The sequence below is a fragment of the Balaenoptera musculus genome, chromosome 18 (assembly GCF_009873245.2).
Source record: "Balaenoptera musculus isolate JJ_BM4_2016_0621 chromosome 18, mBalMus1.pri.v3, whole genome shotgun sequence".
NCBI lineage: Eukaryota > Metazoa > Chordata > Mammalia > Artiodactyla > Balaenopteridae > Balaenoptera > Balaenoptera musculus.
Genome location: NC_045802.1, coordinates 33,419,464 through 33,435,394, shown reverse-complemented (window position 1 = coordinate 33,435,394; position 15,931 = coordinate 33,419,464). Strand labels below are relative to the sequence as shown.

At 40.2% G+C, this 15,931-nt stretch overlaps 1 protein-coding gene across 2 annotated transcripts in view; it reads left to right on the top strand.

Annotated features, from left to right (window-relative positions):
• The first annotated feature begins 294 nt into the window (after nucleotides 1-294).
• Nucleotides 295-15,931, top strand: part of DIAPH3 (diaphanous related formin 3) — a 563,950-nt gene continuing 548,313 nt past the window's right edge. For both annotated transcript variants that reach the window (XM_036831862.1, XM_036831861.1), the window contains exon 1: nucleotides 295-731. In XM_036831862.1, the coding sequence (XP_036687757.1) occupies nucleotides 552-731 (180 nt within the window). In that variant the 5' untranslated portion in view covers nucleotides 295-551. The remainder of the gene's footprint in view (nucleotides 732-15,931) is intronic.

The window sequence follows — 15,931 nt, the reverse complement described above, 5'->3', positions numbered from 1 at the left end:
TCACATCCCAGCGCTGCTCAAATGGTGGTGTAGGGCGGGTCTCGCCAGACTCCCAGGTTAGCAGGAACCCATTCTCCAAATTCCAAATACACCCAGACAAGAGACTTGCCCGTAAATCCTCCACACTTCCCCAAACCCGATCCCACCCAGTCCCCTTAAGGTGGGCTGCCTGGACCAACAGAAGCTTGAGCAGCGAAAGGAACGGGCGGATCAGCCAATCACGTTTCTTTTTGCCCGGAAGGGGCGGCTCCCGGGAGCGTCACTGACCGCGCAGCGCGGGATTGGCGGGTCCCGAGCGGTCAGCGGCGGCGGGAATTTTCGGATGTGTTGGCTGCGGCGTGGGATTGGTGGGTCCCGTGCGGTCAGCGGTGGCGGGAATTTTCGGATGTGTTGGCTGCGGCCCGGGAGGCAGCGGTTGGGCTGAACCCAACTGGCGGCGTGGGCGGCGGAACCGGGAAGGCGAGTGCGCCGCAGACCCCTGGGCTCCCGCCTGTGGCTTGTAGAGCTGCCGCCTTCTTTCCTCTCCTACTCCCCCGGAGCTGCCGGGAAGCATGGATCGGTACCGGCCACGGCTGCACCCCGCGGCGCAGGGCTCGGCCGCCGGGGCTCCCTATCCCTCCTCCGCCTCGTTCCGCAGCTGCCGGGACAGCAAGATGCCGCGCAGGAAGGGCCCCCAGCACCCTCCGCCGCCCGGAGGCCCCGAGGAGCCTGGAGAGAAACGCCCTAAGTTTGTAAGTTAGGCCTGAAGCTGGGGTGGGGCAGCTCCCACAGTGCCGGTAGGCTGCGGCTCGGTCCCGGGTCCTTCAATGTCATTCAGCTCTGACCTGACTGACAGCGTAGGTGGGCCCACAGGGCCTAACTGGGGGCTACATTTTGTTCTAGATTGTCAGAGCTGCCAATCTCTTCATAGATTTATGACGGCAGGGTCCAATTCTGAGAAGCAGTTCAAATGTCTGAGTATTGACGTCACTATGGACTTTGCATTTTTTTAAGTTAAACTTTTCCTTTCCCCCCCAGCATCTGAGGGTATGAGATATATCAAAGTGAACTTTTAGGTGATAGTATTTCTTTTTCTGCTTAATATTTAAATCCAAAGAAGAATTTTTAAAAGTAGATTAATGGTTTTCCAAGTTGAAACAGCTCGTTTAAAAATTGGCGGGTCATGTGGTCACTGCTAAAGAATGTTTTGCTTAGTTTGGAAAGAAGTCTAAGTATTTGAAACCTGCTGTTCTGGTTGCTTCTCTTACTCACTTCAACAGTCAAAGGAAGTGTCATGATTAGCGCCTTATAAATCCTTCTGTTGGCATCAACTAGTGAAAGAATAGACAGTGAAGATTGTTTTTGTTGTGTGTGTGTAAATAAATCACAAATTAATCACATAGAGAGTGGATACATTTGGAGTGAGACCAGTGGAATTGAAAATTTAATACTAACCCCTCCATTTTACGTAGGAATATGGAAAAACATTTTAGTCATAGGTGAAATTTTACAGCACAGCATGTGCCTTCTGTGAACAAATGAAAGTTGTTAGGAATGTAATTCAGGATACACAAATTAAGGAAATAAAGTCTTCTGGAGGAGGAGTGAGTAGCTACATATAACAATTAAACATGATAGATGAATAAAACTGAGAGCAGAGCTAAGAGATGTATCAGAATACTGAAAATGAGAGACAACATGGATTAATTACACAAAATTAAGTATCAAGATGGCCATAGGAATGGTGAAATTTTGCAGAAGGATCAACTATGTTGTTGATTGTTATCTTGACAGAGCTGAGGAATAAATAAGATAGGGTTAGATTGGCAATGAAAGATTCTATCCCATATGAGAAGAATCCACTGGGCAATGACTTTTCTTCCTTTTACAGTTTACTCTCTGGGTTAATGTTGTCATTCCATTTTGTCTCCGACTTCTGTGCTCCAGAATACATGACGTGTAATTTTCTGTGACTCATTCCAGAATGGAGGTCATGAAAACAGAACCTAAGATAATATTTAAGTTTAGTTTCCTTGAGAAAAGTATCAGGTGATGTGAGTTCTAGGGTCTGTGCTATTTTTCATTTCTTAGGTATGTTGTAAAGATGAAAAAATGTCTGAAGACACTTTTAAGCCTTAAATTTAATAAACATCTAAAATACTGTGTGTGTTTTTAGATAGGGGTCTGATTTGAATCAAAACTTTAAATTAATTTAGAAGTAATTTGGATTCTTTGTAATCTCGCAAACTAATTTAGATTCTTGCTTACATGGTAATTTCTTGGTATTTTACATTTCACTAATTTTGTTATCAGCTATGTCTAATCTATTTAACTTGTGAATATGTGCGTTATCAATTATTTTTTTATTTCTGTAAGTTCCATTTGTTTCTTTTTCAAATCTGCCTGATTACTGTATTCCTGATATTCCTTGTTTCTTATTCTTTTATTTCTTTAGACAATTCCTACTTTACTCTTTTTAGTCTTTATTTGGCAGTTCTGGTATGTGCATCTTTGGACTGTCTGACATTGACTTGCACCCATGGTATCTTGGTCTCTCCCTCTGCACTTGTTAAACTTTGTATTTCAATAATTGTAAATTCAATAATTTCATTGCTTTGTCTTAACCTGTCTTCTAGGAGGCCTAACTGGGGAGGCTTTTCTCTGGAGATGATCTGAGTCTGTTTCCACCAGGAGCCTGGGGTTGCCACCTCCCTATTGAACTGGGCTCTTAGAGGGCCTGGGGTTCCAGGCTCAGCTCTAACTCTGTCCTGGCCTAGGCTCAGTATCCCAATCTCAAGGTTACCTTCTGAGCAGCCCTTCCCAGTCTGCCTTCTTCTCACTGTTCTCAGTCCCACTCCAGTAACACTTGTTAATGGGTTGGAGGGTGATCTTTGGAGACCACCTCTTCCTCACGAGATCTCTGCAATGCCTCAAAAAATGATTGTTCAGTTGTTCAGTCTGCTGTACTGTCAGACATCAAGTTGGTTCTTGGCTTTCTCTTGATTTGGGATGAAGTGATGCTAGCTAGCCTGAATCTCTTTGGGTCACCTAGTCATTAGGTCACGTAGTTGCCTGGGGCAGCTGCTTTTGACTGGAACAAGTAATGCAGGTTGGTGATGGGACAGGAGTAGGGATAATGTAGGTACTTGGTGTTTGCAACCACAAAGCTACAAACTGGTAGTGGAACTCAGGGCTAACCTGGCCACTGGCTCCTCTCTTAGTGTAAGAAGGCAGGAGCTCTGGTCCCCACTGAAGTCCTGTTTTACTATGAACCTGGATAAAGCAGACAAACAAATCCTTGTTTTCTACTGCATGTTTGGTTGTGGGCCTCAGGTTACTTCTGAATTATGTATAAACATCTCCAGCATAGAACTTCTCCCCATAGATGTGTGTAAATAGTAGAAGTTTGTCTATTATAAATGTAGGATAGTTTGGCTGCGTAATGAATCAACTTCTTTTGGGCTGCTTGCGAACTAACCAACTTGATTTCAGCAGAGAATATGGCAAGCAGTGTGTGTGTATTAAGGTACTGGGATAGTTACTGGGAGATGGCTTGCAACCAGTGGAGGCTGGAAGGACAATGCAGGAACCTGGGTGAAGAATGTGAAGGGGAAAAGAATTCAGTAGGATCATTAAACTTGTACCTGCCCTAGGTCACACCGTCAGTACCTGGATCTGAGTCCTATTTCCCTTCTAGAACAAAACAAAACAGTTTTTTACTCGTCGTGAAAAGCCTGTCAGTGATTCTGGGTATTCCATTCTTACCTCCCACTATTAGAAACACACAGTACGCACAGTGGTGGCCACCAGGTCCAGAGTGAGAGCAGGATGTGTGGCTTCTGGAGAAGTTTCCATCTCTAGGATGTGTGCCAGCCCTTTGAAAGGGGGCCAGTAAATTCCATGATCCAAGCTGGAAGAGTAGCTCTTCTTTTTCAATTAGGAATATCCTTTAAGTTCTCACAGACTTTAGTGTAAATCTGGCATCTATCTAATCATGGTTTCCATTGTATAGATTGTTATTGTCCAGTTATGTCATTACAGTACCATCAGTTTGGGTTGTGAGAGGTTTTTCACCATGCCCACTAATATCTGTATGTCTGCTGTGTTTGGTCATTGTTAGCAATAACAGTTAACCTTAGGGAGCCGAGCACTGTTCTAGGTGCTTCATAGCTTTCAAGTGCTTTAACCCTTATAACAACCCTATGAGGTAGATAGTATTAATTAGCCTTGTTTGCTAGAAGGGGAAACTGAGGTACAGAGGTTAAATTGCCTTTGGTTGCACAGCTGCCAGTGGGCGAGGCTGGGATTTGAACCTAGGCAAGCTGGCTCCGGAGTACACATCTTTAGTCACTATCCTGTATTGCTCTCCCATGCTGGTGGGAGTTTTACTTTTACTGCTTTACTGCTTCTTTTTTCATTCAGGAACCATTAACAGTAGTTAGTAATGCCTTTAATGAATATAGAATTAGTGATTTCCTGATTATAGGCAGATTGTGAGGTGGGAAGAGGTATTAGGTTGGAGAACTTTTGCTTATTGTACTGGGAACTTGAGAGTTGAAATCGGAGCGGGCTTGGTGAGAATAGTGCCTGCTTGCCTTATTTCCTTGGGCTTATTTGGAGGCAGGTGTGGTAGGCTGAATAATGATCCCCCAAAGTTATTCACGTCTTAACATTCACATTAATTCCTGGAACCTGTGAATGTTACCTTATGACAAAAAAAGGACATTGCAGGCATGATTAAGTTAAGTTTTAAAAAATGGGGATATTTTCCTGGATTATCAGGGTGGACCCTAAATGCAAACACACTTCCTTATGAGAAGGAGGCAGAGGAAGATTTGACTAGAGAAAGGGGGAAGGTGAGGTGACTACAAGGCAGAGATTGGGGATGCAGCCACATGCCTAAGAATGCTGGCAGCCATCAGAAACTGGAAGAGGCAAGGAACCCTTCTCCCATATCGGGAGATCGGCCCTGCTGACACCTTGATTTTAGCCCAGTTGAACACCTTTCTGCTGTTTTAAGCCATCAGGTTTGTGGTAATTTGTTACGGCAGCCACAGGAAACTAACAGCAGTTATGAGGATGACCACATTGAAAGTTTTGGTTTCACAGTTTATAAATGTATGTTTTAGGAGAACCATCAGATTCATTTAAATCTCTTCCTGTGGTATCGTTTATTTTGGAAGATTTGTGATTTGAGCGAATATTAGATAACCACAGTTTGGTTTCCTGGAATAATGACTAGAAGCTTCATTCATCTTGCTGTGCTGTATCATTATCATAAAGCAACTATGATAATGACACCAGTGATTTCTGTGTGCTCTTTTTGAATTTATTTCTTCATTGAGTCCTCAGCTAAAGTGATGCTCTCAGTTGTCCTAGAGTTGCACTGTCAAGAATTGGAGGTGGTGTTCTTTGTTGAAGGCTTTAGGCACCTGAGTTTTATTCATGTCAAAAATCCACCTAACCTAGCAGGCACTGAAACCTTCATAAGGTAAAAATCACTTTATTCAGTCCAGTCTTCTAAGTATAGTCGTCCTTCGGTATCCACGGGGGGTTGGCTCCAGGACCCTCCTTGGATACTAAAATCCATGGATGCTCAAGTCCCCTACATAAAATGGTATAGTGTTCGCATATAACCTATGCACATTCTCCAGTAAATCATTTCTAGATTACTTATAATACCTAATACAATGTAAATGCTATGTATATAGTTGTAAATACAATGTAAATGCTATGTAAATAGTTGCTAGCGTGTGGCAAATTCAAGTTTTGCTTTGTGGAACTGTCTGGAACTTTTTTTCCCCAAATATTTTTGATCTGTGTTTTGTTGACTAGTCAGATTCAGAACCTGCGGATACAGAGCGTTGAATGTAAATTGCTCTGAATCATCCCAGACTTTCTTTTCTTCTATCCTTCTAACAGGAAAAATAAGTTTACTTTTGTTTGTTAATAGATGATTTATCAAGAAAACAAAATATATCAAGTGGCTTTTGGGGAGTATATTTAGCTGCTGAAAATGGATAATATATGGTATTTATTACTTCTGGATCACTCTGGATCTTTTCTTTGTGAGTAAAAAGGGGTGGGAGCAGGGATAATTGTCTTAGATTTAGAGCAAGGCTTAATTGCTTTTTTCAAAGACTTGGGTCTTTAATTATGAAGAAGCAAACTGACATACATTTATTGCACTGTGAAACCTTGCATCTCATCTAGTCTGTCTTGTAACAGTTGCTTCTGAACAGATGTTACCTGAAACACCTTTGTGCAGTTGGTAGAATGCTAAAATTTGTCATGCTTTTATTATTGTTGTCTTAAATTAACTCTACTTTATGGCATAACTTTATTGCTGTATCCTAGAATCTTTATATATTTATTGCCTTATAGATTGGATTTAAAATTGGCTTTTTACATAGAATGTAAATTAACCTGTGTATAACTTGTTTATGCTTGCAGAATAATACAAGAAAAAACTGCTATGTATTACACTAACGTAATTGTCTTTAACTCAGCACATAGTATCCTCCAAACTAGGAATGAAATGAATGCTACAGAATATGCTTACCATCACACTCTGCTTGTTTATCCCAGAAACTAATTTGACTTTTAGATCTATAAAATATAGATTAAGCATAACCTTTTACTTCATGAGATATTAAGGATCAAAGCACGAGCTTTCTTTGAACAGGATCTACAAAGGTAACTTTCTCTCAATAGCAGGAGGGTGGCATTGAAATACCTTACCATTGGGAGTAATTTTCTCAAATAGCAAATCACATAATCATTATTAACTTAGAGGAGAATTTAAGAGTTTCAGTAAGTTAAGTTTTGGTGCTGGAGTATTCAAGTTTCTATCTAATTAATGAAAAGTACTCGGAAATGCTTTGCCATAGATTTTATTCTTCAAAAGACCCACTGCCAACCTTTCTCACAGTTTTTTGTAGAAGAGGCATTATGAATAATGTTTATGAGCAGTGACTTGTACCATTTTTAGGGCTTCAATTCCAGCTATGTCACATATTAACTGTGTGAACTTGGGTGAGTTATTTAGCCTCTCTCTGTGCCTGTTTCCTCATGTGTAAAATGGGGTTGTTGGGAAGATTAAAAGTTAATGTCATGGGCCGAGAACAGGACCCGTAACAGCACTGTAACCTCTAAATATTTATCATTGATAGGTTTGTTGTTGTCATCATTAGCAGTAATAGTAGTAGTAGTAGAATTTTGGTCTAGATTTTAGGGCATTGGGGATGTTACATTGGATATATGAATAACTTTCTTATACTGGGAAATCTTAATTGGACCAGACTTTTTCCTCATGTTGAGGCGGAGGCATTCTGTTCCCAGGTCTTATCCTGGCAGGTCAGGTGACATGTGCATTGATGCAGACTTCTGATTCTTATGGCTGAAAGGTCAGAGCAAGTTTCTGAAGCTTTCTGAGGGGTATGTTCTTATTTGTAAAACGAGTTTTACGCAACTATGAAACTTAGGTACCAACGAAACCTACAAAAAGAAACTTGCAAAGGAAACGACCTCAAACTTAGGAAAAAAAATTCTTGTGATACTCCATTGTGGATTGAGTGATAGTAAAAATAATGTTACTTATCTATGTACAGATATAAAACCAAGTATAACTCTTTATGCTTATGGCTCTTTTACAAAACAGATTTACACAGAAAATCCAAAACAAAACTATAAAACCCATAAAATTTAAATTAACAACATTAATTTAATGTGATTGATAATTATTTTTGTTGAAATTAAGTCATCATTGTTGGATTTAATACTGGAAAGATATGTGTGAGGTTTGCTGTTTTCCTTTTTGTCAACTTGACTCTTGGATAGAAATGGAATTCCGGAGCTGAGGAGGCTAACTAAGCACAGACTGATGGCTCCAAAGATCTGGCTCCACACTGTTGGTGGAGGCCTGTTATCTAACATCCCTGTTTTTTTCACAAGGTCTGGACTTGAGGTTCTGGGTGAAGTAATGAACTCTTATGATAAAAAGAAAAGAGCCATATGTAAATTTTTTTTTTTTTTTTTTTTTTTAGTAAATTATATGAAACTGTTGAAAAAGAGCAGAAAGAATTGGAGCCAAGACCACCAGCCTCTATATTCATTTTTCTCTTGAAATTTAACTTTCCATAGCTTTGGGTATATCGTTCCTTGAATAGTGCCATTTTGGAATTATTAGAGCTTTTCGAAACTGAATTCTTCTTAAGTGCAGGAGCTTGTGAACCGTACGTGGCATGATGTCTATGTTGTTGGGCCTGCTGATACCATATTGGTAGAGCACACAGTTGCAGGCATGGTCACCAAAAGTGCCTGATGGAACGTGGTCCTAGAGGGGTCATTCAGATTGTACAGAACGTGCTTGCTTTATTTCTAACGTTTAATATAATTTTGGAAAAATGCAAAGTTTCAAAAGTCTGATAGAATTGGAGAGTCTGTGGAAGGGCCCTGCAGACCTCAGTTGGAGGAACCTGGCGATGACTTAAGAGGACGTTAGGAGAGTCCTTGAACAGGCAAAGGTTTTGCACCTTTGTTTAGTCTTTTGTTTCATGATGAGCGAAAAGTGATTAGCAAGTATTTATCAGTAGTGAAGGATGCATACAATGTGCTTTAAAACAGTTTACCTCTAAGTGCTTTTCTAAGGGTCAACATTTCCCTTGCAATCTTTAAACAATATACTTTATCATACAAAAGAGGTATAGAACACCATGTAACTGCTCACCAGTAAGCTTCAGAAATGAAACATCATAAATTCTATTGAAATGTTCATTTCTTCCCTTTCTATTTATATCTCTTTATAATGTTTACTCTTCATTTCTTTGAAGTAAGGGCTTACAGGATTTAAACTTTTAAAAAATTTTGATTAATATTTTTGTTGTTGTTGTGGGAGGTTCCAATTTATATCTCTCTCTTTTCCCTGAAAATAGATCCATGAATGGAATTAATACCTAATAACTTTCTAATTCCTCCATCTTTGAGCATCATAGCCCATCTTAAATACCAGAAAAAAAGGGTATTTTTCCCTAAAAATAGATCCATGAATGGAATTAATACCCAATAACTTTCTAATCTCTCCATCTTTGAGCATCATAGCCCATCTTAAATACCAGAAAAAAAGGGGCCACTGGGATTTACTGTATCAAACATGTACTAAGAGCATCCTGTGTGCTGAGGGCCTTGGGGTATACCCAAATAGCTGTGGTCCACGTCAAACCTTCATGGATTAAAGATGGCTAAATATCCTGCTCAAAGCTCTCCAAGGAAATTATTGCCAATTCTAAGAGGTCATTCTAGATGTTAAAAAAAAAAAAAAAAGTATATGCCTTTTTTGGGGTTAAGGTATAGAATTTCTTGAAACTCTCAGTAAGATACATGGATTAATCTAATTGTAAGATCTGTAATGTTACATTTCTTTAGCTAATTTTATTGTGAGGTGTCTTCCCAAGATGCGGGGGAGTTTACCCTGTAATTGCTGCATTTTCCTGAGGCAGGCTGTTTATTTGGGTGTCATAAAAATGAAACTTTGTAACATTCAGTTTTTAACCAGGATTTACAAATTGGTGACATTGATTATGGACTGTACTGTAGTATTAAACTGTTTTTGTTTATCAAAACATTGGATAGAATGCAATGCATAATGACAATTACAATTCATTTCTAATGAAAAATTGACAACCCGAGAAATGAACATGAAAAATAGAGTGCACATAATCTACATTCAGAAACTCAGTATGACAGTTTCATTTCTTTATAAAAGGTGATGATCTTCATTAAAACCATGTTCTAACTGCACTCATCCTGTCTTCTGAGGGTATCAGTTTGCTCTTATTGATATGTTATCTTGAGCCTGCTTTCAGTTGCTGTATGCGTATGTTTGTAAGCTTTTGGAAGTCACTTTCTCTCTTGGTGGTGCCTGATACAGGCTTGAGCTTATGATGTCAACACTTGGCTAATTGAAAATCTATGCAAAACTACTCTTGTAACCTTACACCACCTGGTTCATTAATCTATTCATGATTAATTTTAATTTAAATAATATTGATATACCCTAAATGTCTATTTTCTTTTTATAAAAGATTACAGTGGTGGTGGGTGAGGGCATATAAAGACTACCAGAAACATATCTGGGTCATTGGAGAACCGAGCCTGCCGACTCAAGCTCCTCCAGGGGCCTGGCAGCGTGGCTTTAGAACACCCTCTCCAACCCTCCAACCGCTGTGATAAAGAGGGCTTGGGCTGGATTCAAATATGGCTGTATGTCCTTGGGCAAATTAACTTCTGTGCCTCAGTTATCCTATCTGTAAAATGGAATAGATAATCGTAGTATTGTGATGATTAGTTGAGGTAATGCATGTTACAGTAGCTTGGGCACAGAGCCTAACAGTTAATACATGACAGCTGTTATTCCAGATCTTTCTGGATTTACCATGCGGCTGGGGCTCGATAAACCTGTTGTAAGTTGAAAATATAATAAGTCAAAAATGCATGAAATATGCCTAACTTACTGAACATTATAGCTTAGCCTAGGCTACTTTAAACGTGCTTGGAAAACTTACATTGGCCTATGGTCAAGCAAACTCATCTAACACAAAGCCTATTTTATAATAAAGTGTTGAATATCTCATGTATTGAATACTGTACTGAAAGTGAAAAACAGCCTGGTTGTGTGGGTCCAGAGTGATTGTTTCTCTCGTGATCGCATGGCTGATGGGAGCTGTGGCTGCCGTCCGCCCAGCATCACGAAGGAGTATCCTACCACCTATCACTAGCCTAGGAAAGGATCAAAATTTAAAATTTGAAGTACAGTTTCTATTGAATGAGTATAGTTTTCACATCATCGTAAAGTTGCAACTTTGTAAGTGGGAGACTGTAGTTTTTATTCTTTTGGTTCCCGAACCCCAAAATAGGGGAGATTCCACCTCTGTAGTGTTGAATTCTCTCAGGCTGGTCATCTTGAAGGGCATGTGACATGATCTCAGTTATTGACAGCATTTTGACCTTTCTTCTGCTTCCCACCTCCCTCCATCCTCCTTCCTCCGTTCCTGCTGGACACCTGCATTGTGTCCAGGGACCTGACCTTAATTCCAGTGGGGAACATGCCAAGAGGCTTGGTCCCTGGACATATATCTCCTCCTTTCTGTTTCATCTAGACCTCCATCCCCTTGACCTTGCCTCTCTTTCTTTCTCTGTCAGCCTCCTGCTGACAACATTTGCTCTACACTAAACCCACACCCTATGAAAGTAACCCAGGGCTTCCGTTTGAACTAGGATGCCTTCACGTTCCCCGCCTACTCAAACCTGACATAAGATAGAATATAAACAAATAAAGCAGCTCTGGCCTTCTTGTCCACTTGCTTCCTATCTCCAAGCCTGGAACAACCTGATAGGCTTCTCTGTGGCTGACCCGTGCTGCTGCATCCTGGTGGAAACCTCTCCAGCTCTGTAAACTGATGCCCTTAGACATCAGGAATCTACAGACTCACTGATTGGCGGGGTCTTCAGAGATGTTGATCACAGTCATCATCATGATAGCTATGCTTATTCAGCTCTCTTGGTGGGCTGGGCGCTCTTTTAATCACTTAATCCTAATACAATGCTTTGAAGTAGGTACTCTCACTACCCTTGTGTTACACTTGATGGAACTGAGGCAGGGAGAGAGGTTTGGGGATGGTCCCGAGGTGCTGCAGCTGGGAACAGGGAATGATGGATGTGAATGCAGCCAGGCTGGGCCAGAGCCCTGGCTTTGAACTAGCTTTTTAAAAAAAAATTTATTTATTTATTTATTTATTTTTTGGTGTGTTGGGTCTTCCTTTCTGTGCGAGGGCTTTCTCCAGTTGCGGCAAGCGGGGGCCACTCTTCATCGCGGTGTGCAGGCCTCTCACTGTCGCGGCCTCTCTTGTTGTGGAGCACAGGCTCCAGACGCGCCGCAGGCTCAGTAGTTGTGGCTCACAGGCCTAGTTACTCCGCGGCATATGGGATCCTCCCAGACCAGGGCTCGAACCCCTGACCCCTGCATTGGCTGGCAGATTCTCAACCACTGCGCCACCAGGGAAGCCCTGAACTAGCTTTTTGGTTACGTCCTTTTTTATTTCTCTCAGCGTTTATGCTGAGACTGTATTCACTCTTTTTACCTTCTCTATGGGCCTGATTCCGTTTTGTTGTAAATAGTTTTTTAAATTGAAAAAGTAATGTATGAAACTCTTAAAAAGCCCAACAGTGTAAGAGTTCAGAGTGAAATTCACTAAGACTCCCTTACATCCCAGACCACCAGTTCAGATTTTCCCCATACAGAGGCAATGATGACTTTTATTATTTTCTTTTGGATCCTTTAATGATATTCTCTGTGTGTGTGAAGCTCCCACTTGGTACTGCACAGGAACATGCCACAGCATTTGCTGAAATGATCTTAGAGATGGTTTCTCCTGACTCTTCACACTCACCTTGACACCTTCTTCAGAGAGAAAATAAAGGCCGTACTGCTTGAACTGGCTCAATTTCCTGCTATTGCTGCTGTAATCTTCTATATCTGCAACTCTTCATCCTTTGTCTTCCAATATCCACAGAGGAAGTGTCTGTTTTTCTATTCAAGGTTAATCCCTTTGCCACTGATCTTGACCCAGTCCCATTCCATGAAGCTGTTTCACTCTTCACAGGCTCCATCCTGTAAGAATGCTCAAATATCTTCCAATCTGAAAGAAAAAGCAGAAGCAAAACCAAACAACCTCCCTCTCCAACTTTCCCATGACCCTGTGACCTTCCCAATACCATGCTGTTTCCTTCCCTTATAGCCAAATTCTGTGAATTAGCTGTTTTCATTTATTCTGTAAATATTTGAATGGCCTTTAATACCAAGCATAGCACAGGTGGGTACAGTTTGGTTCTTGACTTCAAGAGGCTCCCATTCAGTCTGGCATGGAGAATAGTGGTACAGACCAAGTGTGTGGTATTACCAGGGAGTCCATATTGTGTAATTTTAAAGAACTCGGGCCCTGAAGTTAACCTGGGTTTAAGTCCTGGCTCTGAAATTGGTAGCTGTGTGACCTTGGGAAATTACTTTTGTTGTTGTTGTTTGTTTCTTCATCTATGATGTGGGAACAGTAGTACCCGTATTATAGGTTAGACATGATGTTTCAATGTGTTATAATGGGGGTTAACATGTAAGTACTAAACAGCTCTTAGCTTGTTGCTGCTGTCATGATGGCATCGGCCAAGGGTAGAGTGCGCTCATAAGGGAGGGATTCAGACACCTCCCATAGGCTCCTCAACCTTGTCTTTGCTTCTGTCATTCCACTGAAATTGCTTTGGCAGATCAACAACTGCCAACCCAGTGGCCGATTTTCAAGCTTCGTCTTACTAGACTTCGTGGTATTAGCACTGATCCCTCACTTCTTCAAACCTTTGCTGTAACTTATTCTTCTCTTCTAATCTTTGCTCATCCCTCTTCCTACCCTCTTAGTGTTCCCAAGTACTATCTCTTTGATCTTTTACTTTTTTTACTTGATACCTCCTTCCAGCATGAGCTCATTCATTTCATTAGCTTTTACTACCACCTAGATCAGTGCTGTTAAGTACAACTTTCTGTGATGATGGAAATGTTCTGTTCTGCTGTGTCCGATTTGATATTCACTAATCATATGTGGCTAATGCTACCAAAGGGCTGACTTTTTAATTTGAATTAACTTTTGAAATAGCCATATGTGGCTAGTGGCTAATGCTAGACTTTGGCTCACATTCATGTTTAAATGGACTGCCTGTGGCCTCAGGCACAGGCCATCTACAGGTCAGACTGCCTTCCAATGATGTGACAGTTTATTCCTGCTGGATAACTTGCACATCTTGTTCAAGCAAAGATGATATACTTTCTTAGCCTCTGAAGCTACCCTCAACGATGGGTTTATGAGCAAAACGACATCAACGATGACAGAAACAGGCATGGGATCACACCTGTTAGAATGGCTGTCATCAAGAAGAGAGAACAAGTGCTGGTGAGAATGTGGAGAAAAGGCAACCCTTGTGCACTGTTGGTGGGAATGTAAACTGGTTCAGCCACTATGGAAAACAGTATGGAGGTTTTTCAGAAATTAAAAATAGAACTATCATATGACTCATCAATCCCAGTTCTGGGTATATATCCAAAGGAAATGAAAACTGGACCTCAAAAAGGTATCTGGACTCCCATGTTTATTGCAGTATTATTCACAATAGCCAAGATATGGAAGCAACCTAAGTGTCCATCAACAGTTGAATGGATAAAGAAGATATGGTATATATATATATAGGTATATATACACACACACAATGGAATGTTTATTCACCTGTGAGAAAGAAGGACATTCTGCCATTTGTGACAACATGGTTGGACCTTGAGGGCATTATGCTAAGTGAGATAAGCCAGAGGGAGAAAGACAAATACTCTATGATATTACCTATGTGTGGAATCTGAAAAAGAAGGGTGGGGGAATGTGTTAAGGGAGATAAACTTTGGGGAGATGAGTTAAAGGGTATAAACTTAAAATTAGAAGATAAGTTCTGGAGATCTAATGTACAGCGTAGTGATTATAGTCAACCATACTGTATCATAAACTTCAGAGTTGCTAAGAGACTAGATCTTAAGTGTTCTCCACACAAAAAAGAAATGATAATTATGTGAAGTGATAGAGGTGGTTAGCTAAAGCTACTGTGGCAATCATATTGCAAAATATAAATGTATCAGATCAACACATTGTATGCCTTTAACTTACACAATGTTATATGTAAGTTATACCCGCAGTCCTTGGTCATTTGCACTAGGTTATTAGGATCACTGGGGGCCTTCCCGTGCCTGTGGCTGTCAGCTGCTGACTTCCCCATAACCCTTGTTGACTCGTTTTATTAGTGTGCTTGAATCGTGCGATGATCAATATGAAATGTGAAATTATGAATATGAATCAATATGAAACTATGTGCTTTCAGAAGTCCTTTACAAATATACTTGGGTTATTACTAGAGAGTCATCGTTGAAGTCTCCTTGGTGTTGTTGGAAGATTGCCAAGGGCAGTTTAGGCTGTAGTTGCTTGAGCCTGCAGCTTGACTACAGAAATTGGTGTGTTCAAAACCTAAGTTGTGACATAGAATTTTATGTGTTGGAATTTCACTATGTCATCGTGTGACATAGTGTAAGTTTGATACAGTATTGGACTGCTCTGTATGTAACCCCATTCAAGGATTTCTCTCTCCAAATTCCCCAAATTTCTTTGGATGAGAAGTGCAATGAAAAGTATTAAGGTGAGGAACCCATGTATTTCTGCGTGTGTAGAACTGGCACGATGGTTCCTTTTGTTATATTATTTTTTGAATCACTGAAAAGGGAAAATAAGTGACCCAGGTTATTTATTTTTTCCTCTAGAACCTATTGAATTGTAAACTCCTTCAGGGCAGGTGCTGTGTTTTATAGTTCTTTATATACCAGGGTGGGCATGATGTTTTGTTAGCTTAGATGCTCAATAATGATATCTGGCTTGGTTAGTATTTCTAAAAGAGATGTAAAACATAACCACATTTTATGTATACTACTGGGACTGCATGTAAGAGCTGGAATTGTGCTCTTTTTCCTCCTTTTTCAGATATTAAATTTGTAAATATACAATCATCTTTTTGACTCATTTTAAGTGACAAACCAATTTAGAGGGTAGTAATAAAAAGTAGTAATCAAATTATGCAGGAAAACTTAGTGGTGATTTAGTTATTTAAAAAAGAGTTTAAACTTATCAATAATTTAAAAATTAAATTTAATTAGCTTTTGCCCTGTAATTAATTTCTGACAAGTATGTGTGTGTGTTTTTTTGAATGATATTTTGAAATGTGGATGCTTTTGTGGCTTATGTTTAGTCTGATTTGGAAGGACATGGTATATAAGGCTTGTGGCATGTACTAACGCTTAAATTCTACAAGTAACAATATAAAAACT